The sequence below is a fragment of the Aythya ferina genome, assembly GCF_964211825.1.
Source record: "Aythya ferina genome assembly, chromosome: 11".
In the NCBI taxonomy this organism is placed as follows: Eukaryota; Metazoa; Chordata; class Aves; order Anseriformes; family Anatidae; genus Aythya; species Aythya ferina.
Window position 1 is genome coordinate 12,716,273 of NC_140307.1, and position 27,482 is coordinate 12,743,754.

General features: G+C 61.8%; 2 protein-coding genes and 1 long non-coding RNA gene across 4 annotated transcripts; 1 reads left to right on the plus strand and 2 right to left on the minus strand.

Moving 5' to 3' along the window:
• Window positions 1-643: 643 nt before the first annotated feature.
• On the plus strand, window positions 644-3,974 carry CYP11A1 (cytochrome P450 family 11 subfamily A member 1). The gene is made up of 9 exons (XM_084532229.1): window positions 644-935; window positions 1,110-1,265; window positions 1,423-1,622; window positions 1,907-2,110; window positions 2,231-2,391; window positions 2,463-2,629; window positions 2,800-2,878; window positions 3,053-3,244; window positions 3,678-3,974. Exons 1-9 carry the CDS (start codon window positions 661-663, stop codon window positions 3,798-3,800), a joined length of 1,557 nt encoding a protein of 518 aa, XP_084388355.1. The 5' UTR covers window positions 644-660; the 3' UTR covers window positions 3,801-3,974.
• On the minus strand, window positions 3,311-3,690 carry LOC311442709. 2 transcript variants are annotated; one of them, XR_014696804.1, is made up of 2 exons: window positions 3,580-3,690; window positions 3,311-3,518 (listed from the first exon to the last, which is right to left on the minus strand). It is a non-coding gene; the product is annotated as an uncharacterized lncRNA (long non-coding RNA). The 2 variants fall into 2 exon arrangements; XR_014696805.1 differs by having other exon boundaries at window positions 3,559-3,670.
• On the minus strand, window positions 3,956-27,258 carry CCDC33 (coiled-coil domain containing 33). Its single transcript, XM_084532177.1, has 15 exons — window positions 27,141-27,258; window positions 26,755-27,072; window positions 26,257-26,681; window positions 25,346-25,519; window positions 13,398-13,557; window positions 13,186-13,205; window positions 7,198-7,442; window positions 7,049-7,082; window positions 5,523-5,718; window positions 5,329-5,417; window positions 5,079-5,210; window positions 4,843-4,906; window positions 4,502-4,698; window positions 4,313-4,429; window positions 3,956-4,082 (listed from the first exon to the last, which is right to left on the minus strand). Exons 2-15 carry the CDS (start codon window positions 27,053-27,055, stop codon window positions 4,020-4,022), a joined length of 2,217 nt encoding a protein of 738 aa, XP_084388303.1. The 5' UTR covers window positions 27,056-27,072; window positions 27,141-27,258; the 3' UTR covers window positions 3,956-4,019.
• Between the last annotated feature and the right edge of the window lie 224 nt (window positions 27,259-27,482).

A 27,482-nucleotide genomic window follows, 5' to 3' on the forward strand; every position in this document is an offset into this window, starting at 1 on the left:
CTTTGGTTGAGACCTCGGGAACTTTCTCACTTCAGGAGTTCCTGTAGTTGCACAAGGCTTTAGGGCTTGGCCGTGCCCTCAGCGTGAATCCTGGATTCCTGAGGGGGCCGTGGAGTGGGGCTGGTGCCCACGCAAGCAGCTGAAGGCTGCCGGATGATTTCCTTCATGCTGCCTGCAAGCTGCCTGCCTGCTCCCAGCCCTGGTCACCTCCAGCACCCCAAGGATCCCTCAGGATTCCCCCTTTGAGCTTCCCCCAAGGAACACCTCAAGGGGATGCCCATGATTGCGCACTCCAAGCTCCAGCAGCACCTACAGCAATTTTATCATTTATTTTGCAGGGGAAACCAAACCAAACCAAACCAAACCAACCAACACTTTGATGCCGGGGAGCTCACTTTAATTTCAGAATAGTTTGCAGTAGGGTTGCAGGGGCCACCAGCCAGCACTCCCTGCATTGCTCTGGGGAGCTTTGCAGCACCTCCAGGGCAGGACCGTGCTCCCCAGGTGCTGCCCCCAAAGCAAGCCCCCACCATCCCGGCCCTTTTGGGGCATCTCGCCAGCTCCCGGCCCCGTGACGCAGCAGGAGGCGTCTCCTCGCCTTGAGCCTCAGCTGGGTGGGATAAGAGCGAGGTCACCCTCGCCACCCCCTCGCCTGCTCCCATGCTCGCCCGGGCTGTACCCAAACCGGGCGGCTTGCGGCCCCGCAGCCACCCCGGGGGCTGCCGCCGGGCTGGGGGGGTCCCCATCCCCGGGGGGGTCCCTGTCCCATCGCACGGCCCCCCAGCCCCTGCCCTGGCGGCTCGTCCCTTCGAGCAGGTGCCGGGGGAGCGGCGGGGCGGCTGGCTCAACCTCTACCACTTCTGGCAGGAGGGCGGCTTGCACAACGTGCACAACATCATGGCACGCAAGTTCCAGCGCTTCGGGCCCATCTACAGGTGAGGATCCCGCCCCGATCCCGCTGCTCCAGGCCGGGACAGGAGGGTGTTAATGGGGTGCATTCACCCTGACGCTATGGGGATGGGCAGGAGTGGGGCGTTCACCCAGGGAAGGGCTTTGGGTGGTTTTGGGGTGAAACCCTGCTGTCTCCTTACCCCCCCCTGTGGTGGCAGGGAGAAGCTGGGTGTCTACGAGAGCATCAACATCATCAGCCCCCGGGACGCGGCCACGCTCTTCAGGTCGGAGGGGATGATGCCCGAGCGCTTCAGCGTGCCCCCCTGGGTGGCTTACCGCGACTACCGCAACAAGCCCTACGGCGTGCTCCTCAAGTGAGCCCCCAAAACCATGCCCCGGGGTCCCACCACCCCCCGAGCCATCCCTGGAGCTCGAGGTGGCGGGGAGCTGCCGCAGCAGGAGGGAGCTGGGGGTGTCGGATGGGGGCTCTCCCCTGCCCAGTGCCGCTTGTGACCCCACCGTGTCCCGCAGGACGGGGGAGGCTTGGCGCTCGGACCGCCTGACCCTGAACAAGGAGGTGCTGTCGCCGCGGGTGGTGGAGGGCTTCGTGCCCCTGCTGAGCCAGGTGGGCGAAGACTTCGTCCGGCGGGCACGGGCACAGGTCCAGAAGAGCGGCCGGGAGCGCTGGACGGCCGACTTCAGCCACGAGCTCTTCCGCTTCGCTCTGGAGTGTGAGCCCCCCCCAGATCTCTCCAAAACGCACAGGGGATGGGTGGTGCAATGTGTCCTGCCCTGCTGTATCCTCAGAGCACTTCTTCCCCAAAGAATTACATTCTTAGGGCTGGCCTCTTTCCCGCTCGGCAGCAAACCAGCAGGCAGCAGCATTTTACCAGCACCCACACTGCCGGGGTCCCCATAGCCACGGGGAGGCTGCGTTTGGCCACAGCGGAGGGTGGAGGGGCTGCGTTTGGGTCTCCCCCCGTGCTGGGTGGGCTCACGGGTGCCGTGCTTGCAGCCGTGTGCCACGTGCTGTACGGGGAGCGGCTGGGGCTGCTGCAGGACTTCGTGGACCCCGAGGCGCAGCGCTTCATCGACGCCGTGACGCTGATGTTCCACACCACCTCGCCCATGCTCTACCTGCCGCCCGCCCTGCTCCGCGGCCTCAACGCCAGGACGTGGCGGGACCACGTCCACGCCTGGGATGCCATCTTCACCCAGGGTGAGCTCTCCTCCTCCCCGGCGGCTCCCGAAGCCACCGGCACAGGGCAGGGACGTCCTCAGGTGCCACCTCTGGTGGTGGCTCCGGCACCACCCAGCACCATGCCCCTCTTTGTCCCAGCCGACAAATGCATCCAAAACGTCTACCGGGATCTGCGGCTGCAGCGCAAGGGCAGCAGGGAGTACGGGGGCATCCTCTCCAGCCTCCTCCTGCAGGACAAGCTGCCCCTGGACGACATCAAGGCCAGCGTCACCGAGATGATGGCGGGCGGCGTGGACACGGTCAGGGGCAGGGCGCGGGGTGGCGGGGACGGGGCGGCGGCGGTGCTGAGCCCCGCTGTGCCCCACTGCAGACCTCGGTGACGCTGCAGTGGGCCATGTTCGAGCTGGCGCGGTCCCCGGGCACCCAGGAGCAGCTGCGGGCGGAGGTGCTGGCCGCCAAGCACCAGGCGGCGGGGGACAGGGTGAAGATGCTGAAGAGCACCCCGCTGCTCAAGGCGGCCATCAAGGAGACGCTCAGGTAGCCACGGGGCACGGGGATGCAGCCAGCCCCTTCTCCTCCCCAAATCTCTGGGGGAAGCCAGGGTGATGCTGGCGGGACGGGCATCCCATAGGGTGCTATGCACAGAGGAGGGAGGCAGCTGTCCCCGAAAGCAGGTGTGTGTCCCCCCCCTTTTTCCTGTCCCGCAGGCTGCACCCCGTGGCGGTGACGCTGCAGCGGTACACGGTGCAGGAGGTCGTCCTGCAGGACTACCGCATCCCCCCCAAGGTGAGTCCTTGGCCATGGGGTGGGAAGGGGAATGGGACCAAAATGAAGCTTTCCTCCCCCCATCTGCTCATCCCCGAGCTCCGAGCACAGCTGGGAGCCCGCTGTGGGGTGCAGAAGGGGCACAGGGTTGGGTTTAGCGTGGGCAGCTCCCCATGGGGCTGCTCCTTCCCCCAGACGCTGGTGCAGGTCGGTCTCTACGCCATGGGCCGGGACCCCGAGGTCTTCCCCAAGCCAGAGCAGTTCAGCCCCGAGCGCTGGCTGCTGCCGGGCTCCAAGCACTTCAAGGGGCTGAGCTTCGGGTTCGGGCCAAGGCAGTGCCTGGGGCGCCGCATCGCCGAGCTGGAGATGCAGCTCTTCCTCATGCACGTGAGCCTCGGGGCTGGGGGCGGTTTTGGAGGGTGTAGAATCATAAAATCTACATTGGGAAACAACTTTCCATCTAGGTTGGAAAAGTCTTTCCATCTAGGTGGGAAAAGACCTTCAAGATTCCCCCAAAATCACCAAGTCCAACCATTAACAATAAGTCCCATCACTAAACCTCGTCCCTTAGTGCCAAACCCCATCCCATAGTGCCCCAACCCATCCCTTAGTGCCCCAACTCCATCCCTTAGGGCCAAACCCCATCCCCTAGTGCCAAACCCTGTCACTTAGTGCCAAACCCCATCCCTTAGTGCCCCAACCCCGTCCCTTACTGCCCCAACCCTGCCCCTTAGTTTCTCCCTGTAGGGGACCGGGCAGGATGCTCTGGGCATCCCCGTCCCCGCCGCCTCCCTCCTTCTCTTCCTTCCTCCCACCCCAGATCCTGGAGAACTTCAAGATCGAGACCAAGCGGGCGGTGGAAGTCGGGACCAAGTTCGACCTCATCCTCCTGCCCGACAAACCCATCTACCTGACGCTCCGGCCCCTGCAGCGCCCGGTGTGAGCGGGGCACCTGGTGGCCCCTCTCCGGTCCCAGCCTGGGGACGCCTCCAGCACCTCCAGCCCTGGCTCCAGCCCCACGGGACAAGGGGGGAAAGCTGCCCCCCTCCCCGTTTTGCTTTGCCTCCCTTTTGCTCTGTAATTTCTAAAAGCAGCAGCTCTTTGCCATGAGCATGAATTTCGCATCTCCGAGTGTCTCCGGCGTCCTGCCCCCGAGGACCCCCTAGGGCAGGGGGTCCAGGGTCCGGGGTCTCCGTGGGGGGAAGGTGGAGCCTGGGGGGTGTTTCTGGTGGGAGAAGCGAACACATCTTGGGGGTCTGCCACCCCCCTGGGGTGCTTTAGGGAGAGGGGTGCAGCCGTGACGGGGAGGGCAGCAATACGGGGGTGCTGGTGACCCTTGGGGCCACGCTCCCACCTCCCTCCTGCCCCAATCCTTCAGGGAAACCGAGGCATCCCCCCCAGTGTGGGGCTGGGTGGTGAGCCCCACGGGTGCCCCTGTGTCCCCAGGGTGCTCACCGAGGTGGGGATGTGGGGAGAGCGGGGGGCCGAGCCCCCGAAGCCGTGCTCCTGCTCCAGCAGCCGCGTGCCCAGCTCCTGCTTCTCCCGTCCCCACCTCCTCGCCGCCTCCTCCAGCTGCAATGCACCGAAATTAGGCTGCTCCCCCCTTATCCCCCCCAAATCAGGGGGTGCCGGGGTGCTGCCCACCTGCCTCTCCATCACACGCCCGCGGGCTTGTGCCTCCTCCAGCCTGGCCAGCAGCAACAGCTTCTCCGTGCCACCGAAGATGTCCCGGGTGCCGCGGGAGGCACGGGGGGCTATGGGGGGCGATGGGGGGCGCGGGGGCCTCGCCAGCTCCTCCCGCAGCCTGCGGTTCTCAGCCAGCAGCAGGGCGTGCAGGTCCCCTGCGTGGGGACAGGGGGGACCCCCTGGGACGTGCCCTCCATCCCCCGTGCAAGAGGATGGGGCTGGAGGGCTCTGGCCCCGTGGTTCCTGTGGGGTGGAAGCAGCAGCAGGGGGGGGGCCACCCTGATCCCACTCACACCTACCTGCTGGTTTCTCGCTGCTCATGGAGAGCCTGTCCTGCAGCACCCGCTCCATCACCTTGATCACCTGCGGGAGCAGCAGGGATGTCCCCGTGTCCCCAAGGCGGAGGACAGCTCGTGGTGGGGTGGCGGTGGCCCTCACATCCCCTCTGTTGCCATCGGTTTGGCACCGGGTGGCTCTGAAGAGCCCAGAGGGGCTGCGCCCGGCCGTCCCTGCCCCCCAGCCCACCCCCACTCACCTTCTCCTGCTGCCTCACCATCTCCTCCAGGCCCTTCGCCCTGGCCGCCTGCTCCTGGCACCTCCTGAGGGCGGCTTGCTGCTGCCGGTGGGCTCGCTGGAGCAGCACCAGCTCCTTCTCCCGGTCATTTTTCTGAGGGGAAAAAAGGGAAAAAAAAAAAAAACGAGGGCCTCCGTGCCATGCTGGGGGTGGTGGGGACCAACGCCCCCACCCCATCCCCATCCCCGTGCGTGCCCGCGGGTGCCGGTACCCGGATCAGCTCGTTCTGCAGCCACTGCACGCGGTCCTTCAGCCGCCGCATCTCCATCGTGCCCGCCACCAGCTCGCCCTTCAGGGTGGCTGCCAGAGCCCCAGGCCACATCCTCAGCTTGCGGGACGTGACCAGTGGACAGCGGGGTCCCCCGCAGAGGGGCATCCCCTTTTCCGCCCTCCCTGACCACGCACCCAGGCGGTCCAGGACCTCCTCCCTGGTCATCACGTCCACGTCCAGGTCGGTGAGCAGCGCGCCGCCCGGCTCCTCGTGCCCGGCCAGCCGGTGCCGTAGGTGCCCGTTCTCCACCTCCAGGCTGGTGACGTGCCGGCGCAGGGACAGGAGGTCACCTGCCATCCTCTTCAGCGCCAGGCGGTACCTGCTCGCCTCCTGCCAGCCCGGAGCACAGCCGGTGGCACCCCAGCACCAGCAGCACCCTGCCACCAGCACGGGCTTCCCCCAGCACCCAGCTCCACGGAGCTGAGCTGAGGAGGTTTGTCCTGGGGGTCAGAGCCACCTCAGAGGGGCTCAGAAACATCCAGGCTTTCCCCTCGTGTAATGAACCATCCATCTATCCATCCTCTCCATCTATCCATCCATCGATACATCCTTCTCTCCATCCATCCCTCCACCCATCCATCCATCCATCCATCCATCCATCCATCCATCCATCCATCCATCCATCCATCCCTCCATCCCTCCATCCCTCCATCCCTCCATCCCTCCATCCCTCTGTCCTTCTCCATCCATCCCTCCACCCACCTCCACCCCTCTCTTCTCCCTCCCTCCCCCCATCCTCCCACCCTTTCCTTCCCCACCTCTCCCCCTCCCCCTTCTCCACACTTCCCTTCCCCAACTCCCCCCCCCTCCCCAGCCCTCCTGCAGCCCCCACCTCAGCTCCCCTCCTCCTCCTGCCACCCCCATGGGGAAAGGACTCCCCCCGAGCCCTGGGGTGCGGCAGTGCCAGAGCTGGGCTGAACCTCCAGGGGGGGGACACGGCCCCATCCGTGGGGGACACGCTGCCACCAGGGTTTATTTTAATGGACGGGGGTGCCTGGGCTTCCCCACGGAGCGGGCACTGGATGCAGAGCTGGGTTTTCCCCTTCCCCCTCCCCGGCCTCTTCCCGGGAGGACAAGGACGAGGACGAGGACGATGCAGCCGCAGCAGTGGGGGCAAGGGCACCCGCACAGCCCTGTTACGGGGGGGGAACCCTCCCAAGGTCGGCGCTGCCTCTGGATGGACAGACAGCCGGGCACGGCTTGGGGCTGCTGAGCACCCCGAGCATTTCAGTCCTGCCTCAGCCCTGCCCGGTGTTTGCACATCCTTGAAACAGGGGGAGGAAGATTTGATACGGGTGGGTGCGAAGGTTTTTGGTGTTTTTTTTTTTTTTTGGGGGGGTGGGGAGGACATATGGCCATGTGATGCCGAAAAGGGATCTTACATGCCATGGGTGCCGAAAGGGAAATCACTGGTGGAGGGTTTGTATCTCTGGAGGCAGGGAGGGCAGCTGAGCCTCCTGAATCCCTGCCAGAGCCCAGCCTTGGGGCCGGCCTTCGGGGGGGTCCCGCAGCACTGCGTGGCCTTGGGGGGGATGGATGCTGCCGGGGGGGAGGAGGAGGAGGGCGAGGAGCGGCTCCACGCTTTGCTTGCAGCAGATCTGGGGAGAAACCCCCAAGGATCCTGTCCCCTTGGGGCCACCTCTGCCCGCGGCGCACTCACCTGCTGCTGGAGCTCCCTGGGGATGGCCCGGGACCTGCGGGGCAGAGAGCAGAGGGACCCCCATGGGTGGCGTGGGGAGAAAGGGGACAAGGAGGAGACCACCCCAGGGGACACCTGTGGAAACGGGGGTGTCCCCGAGCCCCCCGTACCTCTGTGGCATCCCGGGCAGGATGCTGCTCACGGCGTCAGCCGGCGGCAGGGCCACGGCGTCCCGGCGGGGCTGCGAGGGGACACCAGAGCCAGGGGTCGGTGGCTGCACCGCGGAGCCACCCACGTGTGGTGACAAAGGCAGGGGTGGCGGTGACCCTGTCCGGGTGCTGTCCCCATCCTGGGGACCTGGGGGTGCCCCCGAGGGGCTTGGAGCAGCCGGAGCAGAGCCCTGCAGCATCCTCTGCTGTCACCACAACACAAACCTGCTCTTAGCAACCCGGGCTGGGCTCCCTCCCACCGCAGGGCAGCAGAAATCATGGTTTTGCCCTCAAAACCTCTGGCTCTGCTGCTGCCCGAGCGGGGCAGAGCTGCCCCGTTCCCCTGACAGCCCCCCAAAGCCACCAAAGTCCTCATCCCCAGCCCACCCCTGCCTTATCTCCCACTCCCAGGCAGCCTGGTGGCGGGTCCCGCAGCAGCTCCTCGCTGGTGGCACCTCATTTCCATGCCTTGGATCTCCGCTCGTGGCTTTCAAACGCTCCATTAACTTCTGAGCCCCCGCGGCCGCTCAGATCCACGGGCTGGGCGACGCCGGCTCGGAGCTGGTGCGGAGCAGAGGTGCCCAAAGCCGCAGGGAAATGCCCTGCTCCCACCCCGCTTTCATCCCCGGGGAGGGCGTGAAGCCGTGCTCCCCACCTCGTCCCCCCTTTTGGGGTCCCCACACGTCATCCCCAGCCGTGGGGACACCCAGCGAGGGCCCCGAGCACCCCACCTGCTGCGGCCCCCCGCACCCGTGTCCCCCCCGGTCGCTGTTAGGGAACAAAGAGCCCGGTGTCGGTCGATGGAGCCCCCAGCGCTCGTCCCGGGATATGAATTTTTCATCACGGAGCCGGTAGGAAGCAGGCAATTATCCTCCCCATCAATAATGCACGGGGACGGGGACCAGACACCCAGCCCCAGCCTCCTGCCTCGGAGCGCCTCCCCACCCTGCCAACACCCATTTTCCCCTATTTTCACCCCAAAAACCTCTGCTTGTCCCAGCGCCACCCCAGCGATGGGGACAGGGGCGCAGGAGGGAAGAGGCTGCCCAAAATGCTCCCCAAAATGAAGCTGGGACCTGCGGGGAGGGCAGAGTTAAGGGTATCTGCGCTCCTCTTCCCCTATACCGCTTCCGAACATCCCCACATACATCTCTCCTTCCTGCAGGGCTCCGGGATGAAAGGCTGCGCAGCCACATCTGAAACCGCAGCAGCTTTGAAACTCCTGCTGATTTTTATTTTATTTTATTTTATTTTTTATTTTTTTTCCCCATCATTTACAATCCTCTGAAGCTTTCCCTGCCTGGCGAGCCGTTCCACACGCGGCTCCGCAGCCTTTCATCCGCCCCGACGAGACGCCCCCCTCCTTCCCCTATTTGCTTAGGCCAAGTTTTGTGATTTTTTTTTTTTTTTATTTACTTAACAAATTGCTAGGAGACACTTTGATGTCTCTCATCTGCTGGCATCGATTCAGCCGATCGCGTCCGTCGCTCCCTCTCCCCCGTGCCCGGGGGGGCTGCAGGCTGAGGCTGCTCCGGCTCGTCCCGTTGTGAGCTCCGAGGTGTCTGAAGCCCTGGCAGCAGCCTCCCGCCCCCCCACCCCAATAAATACCTCCCTGGACAAGTGCTAAGCCCAATTCCGTCATTGTCCCCGCGATGGGATAAGCGCAGATTTGCTTATCAGAGCAAAATTGCTGCAGCGGCTTAGGAAGATCAGAGGGGGGAAAAATCCCCCATTTCCCTTCTTTTTGGTGTCGGAAGCTCCTGGAGCCCCCAGGAGGGGGTCGCTGCCTGCCCCTGCGTGCCGAGCCCTGCCTCAGTTTCCCCACAGCCCTGGGATGCTTGTGGGGGCCTTTTGGTGGCTGCATCTGATTAAACCCGGGCTGACCTCCCTTCCCACGCACCGGGCTGGGGGGGGGACATCGGGCAGAGCATCGCTATTCAATTTGGGAGTTAATTGGATTGCATCGCAGGGCGTTTCATCTGAGCTGAGCCCCATTTAACAGAGACGTCGGCTCCACGCTCCCGCCTGCTCTGGCCAGATAAGGCTGGGGGGAGCAGCGAGCCCCCCCCCGGCCTGCCCGCGAGCGGCTGTGCTTTCATCCCTCCCCCCAAAAAATAAAGTAATGCCCAGCCAGGAGGAGCACGGAGGCTCCCCCAGCAGCTGGGGGTGGCAGGAGGGGCACACCGTGCCTTCAAAGCTTCCCAAAGCCGGGGCCCGAGGGACAGACCCCAAAACCCAAACCCTAAACCCAAATCCCAAACCCCAAAGCCGAGGCTCCCCATCCCTCTGGGCCGGGCGTTGCAGAGCCCTGCCCTCAGCCTCGCTGCTGCCGCTTGTTCCAACATCGACTGCCTTTGCCGACAGAGCTCAGCAGGGAGCATCAATCCATCAACACCCCCAGCCCGGAGCCGTTCTGCTGTTTATTTTATTTATTTTTTTAATTATTTTTTATTTTTTTCCCCCGGTTCTCTGCCGTTCACCGAGAGGCCGCTGGGTGGCACTCGGGGTGCGGCTGCACAAGGAGGAGCCGGCGTGGGGGGGGGACCAGGGCAGCATCCTCAAATCCTTCCCCCTTGCAGCATCCTCACCCCTCGCAGCATCCTTTCACCTTGCAGCATCCTCCCCTCTTGCAGCATCCTCCCTCTTTTTAGCATCCTCCTGCTTTGTAGCATCCCTGCCCCTTGCAGCATCCTCACCCTTGGCATCTTCTTCACCCCCTGCAGCACCCTGACCCCTCTCAGCACCCTGACCCCTCTCAGCACCCTCTCCCCTCTCGGCACCCCAGCAGGGGCCGCAGAAATTGCAGAGCTCCGGGGCACAGGAGGGAGCACAGCAAACCCGGCCAACTAAGCAAATGTTGGGAGAGGTGGGAGAAAACTCCCCCTAATCGTTACGTGCTGCCCGTAAATTATTCATCGGCTGGGAAGAGAGGCACAAATCTATCCAGCGCGAGGGCAGGAGGCTAGGAAAACACTGCCCTGCTTTGTAAACCCTGAGCCGTGCACGGGGCTCTGCTGCCTGCACGGGACCGTGGGCCTCTCCGGGACGCGCCTCGCTTTGCTTTCCTCTCCCCCGCTTTTAATGAAGGCATTAACGCCAAAACCCACAGCGAGAGCCCCGAAAGCAGGCTGTGCTGCTCGGGTTTGATCACCGGCAGCCGAGGCAGGGAAGTGACAGGGCTGTGATCAGCGGGGACCGCGCCGTCGGGGCTGTCATGTCCCCGCCACCCACGGCACGCACGCACCATTAGTAGGGTGTCAGCCCCCATCGGCGGCGCTGTCAGGAGATGGGTGCGAGCCCCGCAGCGCTTTGGAGCCTCCAATTCCCCCCCCCCCTGCACTCCTCACCCCCTTTATGTCGGCTTTGCTCGAGCCTCCGCACGCTGCCTGGGCTTTATGGCAGCTCCCCATCAGGCTGGGCGCGAAGCAGCCGTCGCAGGCACGGGAAGGGAAGCAATAAAGCTCAGTGGGTCGGAGGAAAAAAATAAATAGCTTTGCTTTCTTTTTACCTTCTATTTCTTCTTTATTGCTAATTTTTCGTCCCACTGCTCAACCTCAATTGCAGCGTCCCCATCCCCTGCAGCACCCCCATCCCCTACAACACCCCATCCCCTGCAGCACCCTCGCCCCTTGCAGAAAGCGAGGACGAGAGGATGGTGCCGACCCCAGGCCAGGAGTTTTGGCTTCCACCTGCTACAAGCAGGGTACCCGCACCCCGATTTGCCCCGAGCATCGCCCCCTGGCCCCAGCACCTTTGCTCTGTGCCCAGCCATCGTGCGCCCCGCGCCTCCCCCTCCCCGCTATTTAATAAGCAGAGTCGAGGTTTAACGACCTGTTATTTTTAAAGCCAGCTGGCTGGAGTACAGGAAGATATTAGCACGGTGAGGGCTGGTTTTGCATTCGCCCCACAGCTCCATTTATCAATACAAAGGGCTTGGAGGAGGAGAACAGCTGCTTTTTTTTTTTTTTTTTGCTTTTTCTTTTTTTTTTTTCTTTTTTTTTTTTTTTCCCTCCACAGCCGAAAAGTAGGAGATGGAGGTGCCTGGGGTCTAAAACCTAATGCAGCAGTAATAGGGGAGAATTTGCTAAATGGATTCGGGATGGAGCGATTAGATCGGATCTGGGGCGGGCATGCAGCTGCCACGGGGCTCATCCTGCGAGAGGAGGGAGCTGGGCTGAGCCCTTCCTTTGCATGCCCCCAGCCCCTCTCCAAGGGCTGGGGAGGTGCCGTGCTCCTGGGGCTTTGCAAGGAGAGCTTTGGGCTGAGCAGAGGAGGATGCCTGCTGCATGCCACGCACTGACTCCCTGCAGAAAACCCCAGGAGGGGTGGGAATCACCAGGTCCTGCTGGCGCAGAGGGATGCTAAAAGTCACTCTGCGGCCAGCTCTGCTCCCGTCTCCGGTGGAGCCTGGGGCAGCAGAGCATCTCCGAGCCAGACGCTGCTGGCAGCCCTAATGTGATTTCCCTGCCCTCATTTCCCGCGCCCTGCTCCCGCCAGCCTGGCTTTTATGGACTGGCCTCTAATCTGGTTAGGGGGGAAGTCGCAGCTAATGGAAGAAGCGATGGAGCCCGCGCTGCCCTCGGCAGGGCGGGTTTGGGGACGGGGTCACGGCTGCGTCCCCCGGCAAGGGGCAGGTCGGGGTGGCTGGGAGCTGGCATCTGGTGGCATCCTGGCGACCGTGACCCCCCCAGATTGCTCTTCCCAGCCTGGTGCTGTCTCTGAGATGAGCAATCAGGCTCTGAATGGATGCAGCGGCACGAGCAGCGGCGCAGCACTCCCCATCCTTCTCCACACCTGCCCTCGGCCCCACAAAAGCTCCATCCAGCATCAAAAGCACAGAGCACCAAAGACGCCCCAAAAGGGACAGAATCATGCAAAATGCAACAGTTTATGCTCTGCCTGCAATTACCGGGGCCGGCGTCCAGCTGCTGCCCAGCCCTCGCTCGCCGGAGCCGGAGAGGGAGCGCACGTGCTCCTAATTCAATTAGCGCTGCCCTGAACGCTCCCCGGGGGCCGGCGGGCGGAAAGCAACCAATTCCCCTTAACGAAGACATTTGCTGCCTCCGCGTGCCTTTCCCCATCCCGCTCATTAGGGCGCAAGAAGGGGAGCGAGTGGGCGCAGGTGACTGACGGCTGTCGCTCAAAGCCCTGCCGGCGATCACGCCCGCAGAAGTCGAGGGGAGCTGTTGGCAAATGAAATGCAACGCCCCCCCCCAAATTATAAATAAATATATAGATTTTTTTAGGGTCTGGTGGCTGGGCTGGCACAGGAACAATTTACACCACGGCGCCGTGACAATTTACGCCAGGCACCGATCTGCTTCTGTTTTTAAATGGCAGCAATTACATAAATTAAGGCTGGTTAAGCAGCGGCGCATCCAGCCTGTTGATTTTGCTTCGCCTGGAAAAAAACAGCGCTAGCTTTTCCTTTTTCCTTCCCTCCCCTTTTTTTATTCCCCCCCCCACCGACATTTGTAGCATTGTGTAGGACCAGTCTGTGCCCCAAGGGTCCCGAGTGCAGATTTAACGCCCTGAGCGAGGTGAGGCTGTGCCAAAAGGAGGCACAAGCCTTCGCTGATTCATGCCCAGCTAATAAGCAGGGGTGGTTAATAAATAGGGGTGATTAATAAATAGGGGTGGTTAATAAATAGGGGTGATTAATAAATAGGGGTGATTAATAAGCAGGGGTCATTGACAAACATGGGTGATTAATTAATCCACCAGGGATGAGGAGATCTCCGACACGCGTCCTCCGATCCTTGGCGGATGCTGCGCGTTGCTGGGGACCCGCTGCACACACCAGGGCTGAGTCCTGCTCGTGTTCGTCACCGCTCTGCGCTGGCTTCTGTGTGGTCAAGCTCGTCTGTGCTGGGCATGGCAACAAATTCGGGATGGAAAAAGAAAAAAGGCAGGGAAAACAAGAGCCCGGCGTTGCGCCACAAGCCGTACGGAGCTGGCTTCATTTTCCACTGCAAGAGTTTTCCACCAACAGACATTAATTTGCGAAAATGCGAGCGTTTTGCTGAAGCCTTTGATTTCTTTGTCTCTGATCAAAGTCTTTTGTTCTCATTTGCGCTCCAAAGAGGGAGCGGGGAGAAGGCAGCGGCGCCGGGCGCGCGCCTCGCCGCCTCATCCCTCGGGTGGGTGCGAGCATCCAAAACCCAGCTCAGGGCGGCCCCGGGAGCATCCCCGGGATGTGCGCTGGGATGTGCAGATGGCCCGGGGTTTATTTAGCTCCTGCTTGGTATAAAAAGCCCAGGCAATCTGGATTTCAGCTCTCCGAGCCCACGGCTCTCCTGCTTTTTGTTTCCTCTCCCGGCTCTTACATGTATTAAGGAAGGTTTGGGGGGGGTGGGGGGGGGGCAGAAGGGAGAGGATGGGGAAGAGGAGAGAAAAAAAAAAATTACAGCTCCCAGATCAAAACAATAATCAGCTAAATGAATTCCGCAGCATTTTCCCGCATGACTGCGAGTGATAATTTAGTGCAGCAGCCAGCTGGAAGCAAAAGGATTAATTCTGCACTTAGTGACACCCATGTGAATAATTCATCAGACGCAGACCCCTTTCTGCTGACCCCCCCCGGGCAATCGCTCCGAAGGCCCCCCCTGGCCCGCAGCATTGCTCCCCGGGGAGGGGGCAATGAAATCACCAGAGCTGTCCCAAATTAACTTTATGGATATTATTATTTTTTTTTGCGAAGGGGAGGGTTTGGGGCTGGCTGCGGCAATTCGATTGATCGGTCGGGGCCGAGGGCAAGTGGGGTTTCCCCCTCCTTCCCCAGCCAAAGATGAAAAGCTGCCAAATTCCCTCCCCGCTGTGACACCCCTGGGGACCGCAAATGGTGAAGGATGAGGCCAGCGGGAAATCCGTCACCGCCTCGAACCAGCCCGTCCCTTCACCACCCGCTGCGGGGAACACTTGTGATGAACACAGGGAGCTTGGGGAGGGCTGGAAACTCCATCAGCCCGTCACCGCCCGCTCCTTCATCCTCGCAGAGCCGTGCCAAGGGGTTCCCTAAATCCTCTTCATGGGGTTGGGTCCGTGCGTGGCACTGGGATGCTCTGGGATGGCTACAGGCGCGGTGCCAGAGCGTCAGAGCCGAGGCACTGATGTGGGCAGACGGCTTGTCACAGCCACCGCCCCTGCCAGGAGCTGCCCGCATGGGTGGTGAGGATGAGGAGCGAGGAGCAGCCTTCATCCTCCCTGGCGAGGCCCTCAAAGGTTTGGCACGAGCGGAGGCGGCCGAGGAGGGCGGACAAAGCTTTGTGGCTCGGCTAACACGTGGCTGGTGGCCAGCTGGGCAGGGAAGGGTTAAGCAGATGGGGACGCTCCCCCCTTGGCTTCTCCCGACCCCCCCAAATACAAGGTGTCAGGCTGCTGAAGGTGAACTCATTGTCTGCAGACGCTGATGGGAAGGGACAGGCGCGGTGACATGCTGGGCGGCCGGGAGTGCCGAGCGCCATTAGCTTGCACGGGGAAACCATTAACCTACGGGGCTCTCGAGCCCAGATCCAGCCTGGGATGAAGATCCCATCCCACATGGGTGTGGGAAGGAGGGGGAAGAGGAGGGAGAAGGCTGATGGCTGGGTTTAATCGCCCCATGCCAGCAGAGCCAGTGCTTGGCACCCGCTCGCCCCGCTGCCGGCACCTCCGAGCCCCCCAAACTCCATCTCTGCTCCCAAATCCCGCACAGGAACGAGCCAGGCGGGGCAACAACACAACAATTATTGTAATGAGTGAAACGCACGAGTGGGTTTTATGGGAATCTGCAGCCTCGCGGGCGTCTTGGCACTGGGCCGGCCTCCCCTAAGTGATATTTTATTTATGGGCTCCCCGGACGTGTTGATGCCGCACGTTTCGCTCCAGACGCAGGCAAAACACCACGCACGGGCTGCAGACAGGGAGACAGAAAAGCCCGTGTGCCCCGTGGACGTTCCTAAATGCCCAGGCTCCATCCATCGCTCCCCGGTTGCCCTGGCAACTGCTTTTTGGGAGATGTGCGGGGCCACCCTGTGGCACCCAGCCTGGTGTGCGATGGGGAGCAGAGGGTCCCCGCCTTGGCCCATCAAGTGCCACCTGATAATTAAAGCTCGCCGTCCCCCCGAGCCTTCGTGGGGAAGATCAGCCTAACAAAGCCGCCTGCTCCAGCAGTTAAATATTTCATTGCCCCCCAGCTCTGGGGAGGGAAGGGGGGAAGGAGGGAATTGGTTTCTGCCAGGCAGGGCAAGACGGAGGCTGGGTTTTGGGGAGCTTTGAGGGACTTTGCTTGGTCTCAGCTCCACCAGGAAAGTCCATGGGAGGTGCTGGGGCTCTCGAGGAGCCCCCAGGACCATGGCAAGGGAGAATCTGGCCCCGGGAACACCGCCCTGCCCCATGGCCCCGAGGCTCAGGGACATCTCCAGCCCTCGGCTGGAAGCAAGGAGGCAGCCGACTGCTCTGCCCCCACCGCTCGCTCCACAAGTTGACAAGCACAAGAGGAGCCTTTTATCAAAAAAAAAGGAGCTGATGGAAGGCAAAACCGCCCTCTCTTTATGCTGCCATCAAGGCCTTCCCTTCCCCCAGCTTAATGCGAGGCACGAGCCTTAACTCCTGCTTGGCCAACCCGGGGATGCTGCGGGGCGCACGCGAAGCCCCGTCCCCAAATCCAAGCTGTGGCCACAGGCAGAGGCTCACCCTCATGGATGGCAGAGCTGCTCCGGGAGCCACAGCACTGGTCCCAACATCTGGGAACATCTGGGGGAGCCCAGGGTCTCCCTGTTGTCCCCACATCCCTGCTGGTGAAGAAGGATGTCGGGGTTTGGGATGCTCAGCCCTGATGCCATCCCGTGGGATGCCACGGAGGACCTACGGGCACGAGGATGTGCAGGTGGCCTCCAGCTCACCCCTGTACTGGTCTTACTGGGAGGGAAGGGGAGGTGCAGCAGGCTGGGTGGGGAGGAAGAGGGGCTGTGCATCGGGGCGCCCACCCCAAATCCCAGCTGGCGGGCTCCTTTGGGAGGAATGAGCACCGCCCCCCGGCAATGCTCGAGGGGCGGCACGAGGCGCGAGCAGCCCGATCCCACCGAGCCCCCCGTGCCCTGGCTTGCTTTGTAAGCAGCCCCTTTTATCCAAAAGGCTATTCCAGACTCCAGAGGCTAATTATCCGGCAGTATTGATGAAGGGACGGGGAGGAGGCTGCTGGGAAAGGAGAGGGGAGATTGAATGTTAACGACCGCCGTCATTAAAGCCAGCACATAACGAGGCTGAGCAATAATTACAGCAGCACTGGGGGCTGCAGCCCTGGGTCATTTTCATTTGTGCTGCTTATGGCCTACGTGCCATGGGGGCACGTCTTCCCCATCAAGGCTGCTCTGGGGCAATTCCTCATGCTTTTAGCACTGGCACGGCTTTTAGGGGGCCTCGGTGCTGCCCTAGGAGCCCTAAGACCCGAGTCCTGCTGCCTGGTGACACGTGGTGCCCCCAAACCCTCTCCACGGAGCAGCAGCAGGCTGTGACATGGTGTCAGAGAAGGTGACACAAACGCCCTGCTGATGGGACATGGTGATGACAAGGTGTCTGGCGGTGGCTCCTCTGGGCAGATGTCCTGGAGGGAAGGGAGGCCACGTGGCTCTCGGGAGAGGTCAGCTTTGGAAGCTGACCCAAATGGGAATGCCCCAAGAGCCTCAGTCATCCCCATCACAACCCTCACGCCTCTTCTCTCTCCTGTCCAGAAGCAGCTTAGCTTGAAGATCCCAAGGGATACGAGGAAGCAGGGCATGGTCCCACCACCCCAAAGCCACCAGAGCACATGGACAGCCCAAACCTGCGCCCCTGGGAGCAGGAGCCCCTGGACTTGGTGTTGAGGAGATGGCAGAGGTTCTTCAGGGAGCGTAAGCAGGGTGGGAGGATGCTCCATGCTCACAAGACCCCTTGTGTTGCTGGAGACATGGCCCCACACCTGCCCCATGGCTGCAAGGGACATGTTCTGTGTCCCCCGTGCTTCTGGTGCTGTCCCTTTCCCTTCTGGGGTGGCTGAAGCCCACCCGTGGGACGTGGAGCTGAGCCGGGCACCTCGGGCAGGTGGGATTAGCACTGGGCTGGAGGAGAAGTGGCTCTCCAGTAACGAGCTCTGTGGGGGATCGCTCAGCCCGCAACGTGCTCGGGGTCCCAATAAAGCCAGACCCGGGCTGGCAATGGGAGGAGGAAGAGGAGGAGGAGGAGGAGGGTGAGAACCGCCCGCTCCAGGCCCCCTTCATTATAGACTTGCCTAAGGATGAGAGCATTGAAGAGCTGTGAAGTGGAGGGGGAGAAAAAAGGAAAAAAAAGCAACAAAAAGCAGCACGGCAGCGTGCAGCACGCGGGGATGTGCTTCGGGACGGAAAGAATGGGCTGGGGGCAGCGGGCAGGCTGCAGAGAGGGAGCTTCGGAGGCTGCTCCCCGCCCCAGCGCCAGGCTGGGCGCATTCAGCGGCGACCTTGAGGCTCCTCTCCCCCCGCAGAAAGCAGCAGCACGAGGGCTTTTCACCCCACGGCCCGCCTTGACGGGAAGGAGAAGCCTTCCCCAGCTTTGTGCTGCTAATTGCACGCGCACCTGCCTCCCGCAAGCCAAGGTCACCCAGCGTCACTGCGGGCCGGCAGCGATTTATTCGCGTGCGCACGTGGGCGAGAGGGACTCGGAGCATCCCTGCGAGCACCCCGGGGATGGAGCCAACCCCACCGAGGGCTGGTGCCAGCGGGATCGCTCCCATCCTGCTCCTGAATCACTGGGAAGTGATGCTGGGGGTCCGGGCGGGCTCGGGGTGGTCCCCACCTCCCAGCAGCTCCCCTCCTGCTCCTTCCCGTCCGGAAAAACCCACCTCTGAGCGGTGGCACGCCGCTCTCCTTGGGAAGCAGGCACCCTGCAAAACAATAACCGATTCCCTTCTGCCTTGCGTCCCTCACTATGGTTACTAAAAGGCCCCTCATGTGTCCTGCATCCTGAATGCCCCCTCCCCTCCATCACTCCCCCGTTTCCATGGCGATGCGGTGATGGAGCGGCACCAGAACGCGCGGGGAGATGCAGCCACCACGCGCCACCCTCGCGCTGCCGTTTAGGATATTGATGTTTAAAGCTCCCGAGATTATCTGGGGGTAATTGGTTTATGGAAATGGAGACAAGTCCTGCCGCGGAGTTCCTCGGGGCGGGTGGAGGGGAGAGATGGGGCGCCCGAGGGGCTGCGCTGCTCAGGGTCTCTACCTCGGAAGACACCCGGACAGCAACAGTTTGCTTGGGGAGCTCTGAGAGCTCTCTGCAGACTTTCTCAGCCCTGGCTGCTGCTTTCCCCATGTGGACGAGCCCAGGTCCTAGCCCTGCGTCCCCACGGGGTGCTTGCAGGGGCATTGCCATGGGGAGGTGGCGCAGAACACCAGAGTTGTGCCTGCGGCTGTCTCCTGCCCCTCGCCCTGCTCTGCTCCTGCAAGGTGCCTCCTGCCCCGGCACGAGCGGGGCCGCCTCTCCCCCACACCACCAAAGCCCGGCCAGCTAATTGAGTCCCCCGGCACATGCATAATGCAGTGCTGCTTGCCCGGGCATCTTGTTTTATTTATTAAAACGCTCTTTTATTTATTATGATATCATCCTGAAGCCCGCGCGGCACGGCCCGATGGCTGCTTTGACGTCTTCTCAGCCTTTTGGCGTTCTGCACGCTGCTTCCCAGAGCCCCGTGCGTTGTTTAATGCCTCAGCCAGAGGCCCCTGCACCCAGAGGCCCCTGCACCCAGCATCCCTCAGAGGAGCCGCACTTCACTACGGAGTTTTCCCTTGGAAAGCCCAGGATTTGGGATCCCAGCCCAATCCCCGGCAGAGGGGAGAAGCCAGGCGCTCTCCCCCCCCCCTTCCCCATCTCATTAATTCGCACCAGCTGATGTGATAAGGCGCAGAGGGGCTGCAAGCTGCTCCTCGTGGCGGGGGGACCGTCCCTGCGCCCATCACACCCCGTGCATGTGAGAGACGGTGCCGGCCCCCCCTTGTCCCCCCTCCCCGCCACCATCCATCGCTTGTAAGGCACGCCAACGTTCACCTCCGCCCCGCGGGCTGCTCACAGCCTCTGCGTGCAAATCCCCGGTGACGCGTGGCTGTGCCTCCCGAGTCCTTAATGAGGGGCTGCCTCCTCCTCAGCCTTCCCCGTGTCCCCCCCCTGCTGCGACCACCCCGCTGCAGGGGCTCGGGGCTGGTGGCGGTGGCACAGGATGGATGGGGTCTGTCCGGAGCAAAGGGGGGAGCGACCTCCTGGGGACCCCGGGGGGCTGCAGAGCTCCTTGCTGGGGTAGCAATAACCTTTTTATCCTATAAATATAACCTATAACCTTTTTTTTTCCCTACAAATTTGCTCTTTTTGCTCATCAGATCTGCTGGGACAGCTCTTTTTGCTCATCCCTGCCCCAGAGCTCCGCAGCCTGACCCCTTCCCAAGGCGTTTCCTAAAAGCGCCACTTGAAAGGAAGGAATGGGGGCTGCAGAAGTGCATAAATATCATTATAAAGGAAATGAGGGATTTTTTTTTCCCCATCCCGAGGATGGCCAAATGGCAGGAGAGAGCTGGGAGCGCGGTGGCAGGGTGAGGCAGCAGTGAGGATGAAGGCTGGCGGCACGTTTCCAGCCCAGTATCTCCCAGTGCGAGCATCACAGGGATCCTGGGAACAGGGGAGCATTGCTGGATAACCCCAAATACCCCCAGACCCAAGGCAGAGCGATGGAAATGACCTCCTGGCGTTGCCTTTAACTGCCCAGCACCCTCCCAGCACAATGGGTGCGGGACAGCATCAGCCCCTGAGGCTGCAGGGCCAAAACCAGAGAGAAAACGAGGGGGAAAATTGGGATCCGACCTCCTTCTTGTGCCCTAATCTGCTTCTCGTGCCCTAATTCACACCAGCCACGATGTGAATCAGGCAAGGCTTGGCGTCCCACAGCACACAGCTCCAGGTCGGTGTTTTCTGGGCCATGTTCCCAGGTTTTCCCGTTCCCTTTCCCCTCCCAGGCAGCAGCAGCAGGTTTCGTGGCGCACATCCCCGCTGCCGCCGCTCGTGTTTACATCTCCCTGAAAAAAAACGAGAATATTTTACCGCCAGCATCGGCCGCGGGGCGACAATTAGCAGTGGGTTTTCATAGTAAATTCACAAACGGCAAAGCGACGGAAAACCCAGCGCGAGAACAAAAGGTTTCCAAAATAGCAGGCGTGAACCTTGCCAGGCTTCGCAAACAGCTGGCAGGCAAAACCCCAAACCCTCGCACCCAAACCCCTCGGCGGAGCTGTGATTAGCCACCCCAAAAACCCACCGCCACCGCTCTCAGGCACTCAGGATCCCAGGAACTCAGCACCCCAGGGTGTCCTGCTCCTTTTTCAGCTCTCCTGATGGGGAGCAAATCGTGTCCTGGCCAGCCCAGCGCGCTCATGCTGCGGTTTGCAACCTGTGGCTCTGGGAACCGGAGAATAAAAGTCCCCAAGGGGCTTGGAAAGAGGATTAAGGGGCTGATGCGTTACACGGGAGGCTGCAGATTGGAGGAGATGCAGTGTGTGCCTGCGATGTGATGCTCCTGTGGGGTCCCAGCCTTGTTCCCCTGTTAAACAGTGGCCCAGTCTGGCCGGGAGCTCTGCTGGCGATTTATGAGCGGCTGTTGGGAAGGCGGCAGCTTTATCCGCCTCCGGAGACTCCATAAAATGATAGTGGGCTCCGCTGGTGAAGATGGACTGGGGCTGGTGTGAGTTTTCCTCCCTGATGGCTCCCCAGGCTCCGTTCAAGCCTCTGCGTGCCAGCAAGCCGTGAGGCAAAGCGCCGTTTGCTTTACCCCAGCCGCGCGGGTGATTTCACGGGGTTTGGGCTCTGCAATCGGGGTCTGGGCTGCAGGGCCACGGCACCACAAAGCCACCGCTTTGTGACCTCGGTCCCCCGTCCCCCTGGCCCGGAGGGATGCAGAGGAGCAGATTTGGGCTCGGTGACCGTGGTGCCACCCGTCCCCGGGAGAGGTTCTGCCCTTCCTCGCTTCCTGCAGCCCCCCGCGCCGCAGCTAATCACATCTGGGGCTGGGAAATCTCATTTGAGGCTCTATTAATGCAGCGCTGGCATGGCACAGGCCCCGGCCTGTCTCCGCTGTGCAAAGCGAGGAAAGCAATCCAGTCAGGGAAAGGCAGTGCCCGGAACGAGCTCGGGGGAGCCGGCCAAACGCAATTTTCCCCGGGAGAAAGATGAGAACAGCATCTTCTTCCTCCCCCCCAAAAGGAGGGCATCCCCAGCCCCACAGAGGCACCGGCAGAGGAAGGAAAGCCGAGCCAAAGGAAGCCAGCTCTGTTTTATTCATGGCTTGGTGCCGCTTTCCAAGCACGGTGTCGCCTCCAGGGGACCCTGAGGGTGCTCATTAGAGATCACACGGCGGGTTTGGGGCACCCCCTTTCCGAGGACAATTCCTGCCCCAGGCTGGGCGTCCCTCGGGGTGAAAATGTGCCGAATTCATTTCGGTTCCATTTATGCAGTAAAACTCCCAATTCACCTGTCAAATAATTAAATGGGCTGGCAGCCCAGCTCTCCCGTCGCCTGCTCCATTAGGGGAGTTTTGCACTTTCTATATTTGTCAGCGGCACGCGTGCAATTTCCTTCCCCCCGCCTCTTAAAACGGAGCAATTTTCTCTTTTTAACCCCATTTGCTTTTCTCATAAAGGCAGCTATCTGACACTTAAAGGGACATGATTACTGAAATTGCAGGAATTAAAGCTCGCTCCTGCGAGTCGATCCGAGGCGCTCCCTCCAAGCACCCGAAGAGTTTGCGCTTTGAGCTGAGCGAATCAAGAGCCCATCTTCTCCACCTGAGCCCCCGCCTTCGATTTCTTTGCTCCATTTTAGCTAAGAAAACGTGAATTGCTGCTCTTCACCAGCTCATTTCTATCAGATGCCAGACCTCATCCCATCCCCACGAGCATGAGCAGGATGCTTAGACCAAGAACTGCATCCCAACAGCCTCAGCACCCCAGTGTGTCCCTTCCTTACCATTTAGGAATGTTTTTCATCAGTGAAAAAAGACCTCTGCCATGCTCTGAGGCCAATTTTGGGTAGGGGTGCCAGTCCCCAGCACCCTGCAGTGCTCCCAGAGCAGGAGATGCTGCCCCAGCCTCAATCCCTGCAACACCCCGAGCTCGGGAAAAACAATTTATTTGCCTTCACTGGGAGAAACCATCACACGGATGGGACTAAAGCACCGCCTGCCATTTGCAGAGGGTGAAGGCGAGGTGAGGAGGGTGGCTCGCTGCGGTGTCACCACGGTCTCGTGTCCCCTCCCAGCCCCCTGCCAGGAGCGGGATGCCGAGCTGCTGGAGGAGCCCTGCAAAGCCCCCAAGGAGCCCGTCACGGGCTGACAGCCTCTGAAAGGCCAACAAATTGCTCGCCGGCGCGGCGTTATTCATCACCCTGCCGGCAAAGTTTGTTTTTTCAGCCTCATTGGCTTTCCAGTGAATGGAGGCAGCTCACGGCCCTTCTCCCCCCCGGCCCGGCGCTGGGACGACCCTCGCTGTCACCGCGATGAGTGGCAGGAGGTGGCCAGGGCACAGACAGGAGACTCACGCCATCCATCACCCGCTAACAGAGAGCTCAGCCCCGGCGAGGCGACGACACCAGCTTTTATCCGGCAGGAAGGCTTTTATATCCACATGCTCATCCAGTGAGACCGGGCACGTGCGCTTCCGAAACGCGGCAATTGTAGCCCAAAAGCAGCTCCCAGCCCATCCCCAGGGTCGTTGCACAGCCAGAGGGCTCAGCCAGGCTCGTGGACGTGTCCGTGCCTAACACCCATGTTTTTATCCCATTTTGCAGACCCCTTAAAGCTGCCCTTGCATGGGGTGGATGCGGAGTGCTCGCTCTGGGAAGCATCCGACCTTCACGCGCTGCGCCCTGCCCAGGCATTGCAGCCCCTGGCCAACAGGAGTGGCGAAGCTGGAGCACGAGCCGTGCAGAAAGCCCTTTGTTGGGGGGAGAAGAGTTCCCCGTGCCCTGACAGCAACAGATTGCTGCAGCCTGGCTGCCAGCTGCTCCGGGGAGGCTGGAAACAAACCACCAGCCACGGGCTTGCACCCAGCTCCGGCTGCCAAGGAGCCCTCCGAAAGCTGGCTGCCTCCCGCAGCGCACGCGTGGACCTGTGGCAGGGAGGCAGGATGGTTCCCCCAGCACGGGACCAGCTCCTGCTCCCCCCGGGGTCTGCTGCAAAGCCCTGGGGAGCCTGGCCCCATCCTGGCTGGCTGGGGATGGCATCCCTGGGGATGCTGCTGTTGGGTCATCCTTGCCCGCCCAGGATGCTGAGAGCTCGCCCGTGACACGTTATCAGTTTGCTGGGTGCCGTGCCCGAGCCCGGGGACAATTAGGGAGCCATCTGACCCTGCGACGTGCTCGAGGTGTTTGAACAGGCAGCACAGCCTCCTGCTTCGTGCGTGCCGGGGCATACATTAGCCGCAGGTTGCGGGGAGATGAGCAAATCGTTATCGCCGTGCCGTGGCCTTTCGGGAGGAGCTCAGCACCCATCCATCACCCCAGCATCCTGCAGATGAGATGCTCGGCACAGTGTGGAGGAGCAGATCTCCCACCGGGGCAAGCCCATGTGTCCTTGGCATTTAGGAAAGCAAACGGGATTGAGGCAACAGCCCAGTGCCCTGCTTGCACCCTCTGCCCTCCATCCGGCCTCCGGAGGTGCTGCCAGCTGCCCGAGCAGCACCCACAAACCCTATATCCATCACAGCCACCAGCCTGGTCCCACTTGTGTTCAACCCCCTGAGACCTCCCCCCCACATGGAGCAGGATTTTTTAGGACTCGGGGTCCAGCAGCAGCCCTGCAGTGGGGTCCCTGCACCCCAAGACCTGCAGGTTCCTCTCCATGACAAGGACCCAGCAATGCCCCCTCCTTGCACCCCCTGACTCCTTTCTGCCCAAACCACTCAGCCCTGTCCATGGGTTTCTCCTCGGCTAGGGCCCTTGGGGGCAGGCGGGGCATTAAAGATGTCTCAGGGGGAAACTGAGGCACGAGACGAGGTTGCTGCCCCACCTCTGGAACGAGCAGAGAACTCCAGGATCCTGTCCGTCCCCTGCCAGGCGTTAACGCACTCCTGCCTCCCAGCTTTCAGTTTTTAAATAAACCCCATCCCCGCAAATACTTCCAGGCTGACATCAGCAGCAGGTGATTTATCACCGCTGGAGCTCGGAGCTCGCTGCATTCCCCCCGGGGGCCCAGGAGCCAGGGGGGAAATTGCCTTTGCTGATGCCTCGCGCCCCTGCCCTGCCCCAGCCCACTCCCACCCCTATCGATCTCCGCTGCCTTTTCACCACTCAGCAGAATTTCCGTCTAGATATTTGCTGAGCAAAGTCAATCGAGCCTCACTAATTATCATTTCTGGTAGGTTTGTGATTAAACGGGGCCTGGAAAATTCAAGGAGAGCCCCAAGGCGGTGCAGGGCGAGGGGCTGTAACGCACGGGGAGGTGTCCCCGGGACAGCCTCGGAATGGGGAGCAGGGGGCTGGAAAGCAAACGGAGCCCCAGGGATCAGAGGAACAGAGCCCGTCTGTGGTCCTGAGCCTTCCCACGAAATGTTTTCACAGGTGTGAGACACCGAGAGCGGGCGAGGCAGCGGCCTCAGCACCGGGGTGGTGCGGAAACGGAGCCCCTCGGGGAGGGTTTGCCTTTCCTCCTTTATTTGCACAGCTTTGGGCACGGTGACGTGGGCGAGGTGCAGCCGCCGGGTTTGTTAATCCTGACAGTTTGCCCTGCAGCTTTGGGTTTGAGCTGGAAGACGAAGCAGCTTGGATTTATCAGCCCCAGCTGCCAGCAGGTGGTAGTTTGAAGGGCTTCGGTGCCCGGGTGACACCAGCCCACGGGGGCTGCGTCTTCTTGCTAAAAACGTCAAGTTTGGTGCCCCGTTCTCCCATCCCCATGCTGAGGCTGGGGTCCTCGTGCCCACGAGTGGAGCTGGGGACGGGACACCCAGGGATGCACGAGCACGCAAAGCTCTGCTAGGAAGCTCTCGGTGACCAGAAGGTGTCCAAAGAGCGCCCGCAGCCCCAGCTACCCACCCCACCAGGTCACCACAGGCACCAGGACAGCATCTCCTCCGGCTCCTGCACTAACCTGCGCTGCCCACGGGGTCGGATCCGGGCTGGATCCTGGCGAGGAGACGTGGAAACTGCCGCAGCTGAGCGGTGGCACCGAGGAAGAGGAGGAGGAAGAGGAGGAGGGATGCTCGCCTGCTGAGTCACCCGGGAGCTCCGGGGAGGAGCTGAGCGCAGGGTCAGCCTGCGGCATCTGCGGACGAGGAGTGGGGTTGGGAGGGGAGCAGCACCCCCACCTTGTGTCCCCCCATCTAACCCGTGGGCTCAGGACCTCACCCTTCAGGAGCAAAGCTTTTGCTAGACATTAAAAAGCTCTAGGAACAGCCACGGTCACCCCGGAGCCAACACTTTCACATTAGCAGATTATCCCCATGCCTCCCCATGGCCCAAACTACCTTATAAAAAACAATAGTGTTAAAAAAATAACTTTATGCAATAAATTCCTCCTATTCACAAGCTTTCCTGGAGCTCCCAGCTGTGTCTAATGGGGACCAGGTGCTCGCAGACCTTAAAAAGAGCAGGGTAGGGCAGAGGTAGGGTGCTGCTGGTGGGTGCTGCTTCTATAGGAGCTGCTGGGGAGGCTGTTGGGGGGGGCTGCCCAGGCAGGTGAGGACTTAGGGTGGGTTTTGGGGTAGTTCTGGAGGGCCTGATCAGGCGGGTGAGGAGGGTTTGGGGTGGGTTATGGGGCTGTGCTGGAGGTGAGAGCCCTGCTGTAGGTTTTGTGCTGGGCAGGAGATGCTCAGCACGGCGCTGGGTGGGAAATAGGGTGCTGTGGGCTGGGCTGGGCAATATCCCCTAAAGAGCCTGCTCCTGTAGGTCTGGGCACTGCCTGGCTGCAGGACTGGGGGATTGGCTTTTGGGGGGCTGCCACCAACCCCCCACCCAAATGGGACCCCCCCCAGGTCCCCAAATTGCCCCCAGCTCCCCTACCTCGGTGGGCAGCGAGTGGTAAGCGGACTCGGGTGTGCGGAGGGGGACTTCAGGGGACGGCACGGCTGGGGGCGTGGGTGCTGGGGCTGCGTCCCCCTCTTGCTGCCCCCTCTCCTGGCCGTGGGGTGACAGCGGTGGGGACCTCGTGGCAGGCGGCCGGTGCTCGTGCAGGGCAGCAACAAAGGCCAGGCGGCCGCAGTGCATGGCCGGCTGCTCGCTGCCCACCCGCAGCAGAGCCGCCACCGTGCTGCAGCGGTACCAGTCCTCATCCCGCCCGGCCGGGGGCTTCGTGCGAGGCTGGGGGGGCCGGGGGTAGATGGCGAAGAAGGCTTCGCCCACCTTCCTCTTCCTCGCTGGGCTCCTGGGCGAGTGCAGGGCTTCGATGCGCAGCCGCACGTCGTGGTTCCTGTCGTTCTTGCAGAAACCTGCGGGGTCAAACCTCGCTTAGCGGGGGGACACCTCCGCCATCAGCCCGTCCCCGCCGCACCCAGTCATCACCTCTGGGCAGCATGAAGGTGAATTTCCTCCGCTGGAAGGAGCACACCTCATCCAGGTGGCTCTGCTCCACCGTGTCGGTGGTGCCGGTGCTGGCGGGGACGGCGTTGCCTCCGCCGACGCGCAGCAGGACGCCGGCTGTGGGGCCGTGCAGCAGCGGGTTCTCCACGCTGAGCCGCAGGGTGTAGCGGCCCCGCCGGTTGAATTGAGCCCCCAGCACCTCGAACTCGAAGTCCAGGGTCTTCTCCTCGGCTTTCAGCCCCCAGCGCTGCAGGCTGGGGGGGATGCGGGGCTCCCCAGCCATGGGGTCTCACCTCCTGACTGCAGAGACCTGGAGTGAGCGTTGGGGATTGTATGAGAGCCAAGCAGGCTCTGCTGGCATTTCTCACCTCTTTCCAGCTGGAAAGTGCCTGGGGGGGGGCTGGGTATGTGTAGGCTTCACATCTCCGCCAGCAGCTTTCAAAGGCAGGGAAAAAAAGGAAAGAAATCCCTGAGCTTGGAGCTGAGCCTCAGTGCTGTGGGGAGGTGCTGGGAGCTCCCCTCTCCTGCCCTGTGCTGGGACAGAGGGCTCTGAGCTCGGTTTGTTTGCGGGGAAACCAGGTAACTGCAGGAGGAGCAGTGGCTGCCTTCCAGGGTGGTGCTGAGGACACAACAGAGCTGCTCCTGGATGTGGCTCCCCATGGGGTTGGGTCAGCCAAGGGGATGGGATGAGCATGGGGGATGCTTGGGGT

Bases quoted from the DNA above. Each gene is read 5' to 3' on its own strand.
- CYP11A1 (XM_084532229.1), top strand. From the start codon at position 661: ATGCTCGCCCGGGCTGTACCCAAACCGGGCGGCTTGCGGCCCCGCAGC. The intron at 936-1,109 runs GTGAGGATCCCG...CTGTGGTGGCAG, and splicing joins CGCTTCGGGCCCATCTACAG to GGAGAAGCTGGGTGTCTACG. The intron at 2,392-2,462 runs GTCAGGGGCAGG...GCCCCACTGCAG, and splicing joins TGGCGGGCGGCGTGGACACG to ACCTCGGTGACGCTGCAGTG.
- CCDC33 (XM_084532177.1), bottom strand. From the start codon at position 27,055: ATGGCTGGGGAGCCCCGCATCCCCCCCAGCCTGCAGCGCTGGGGGCTG. The intron at 25,520-26,256 runs GTAGGGGAGCTG...CCTCGTCCGCAG, and splicing joins ACCACTCGCTGCCCACCGAG to ATGCCGCAGGCTGACCCTGC. The intron at 13,206-13,397 runs GTTTTGGATGCT...AAACTCTTGCAG, and splicing joins CCGGGGCCGCCCTGAGCTGG to TGGAAAATGAAGCCAGCTCC.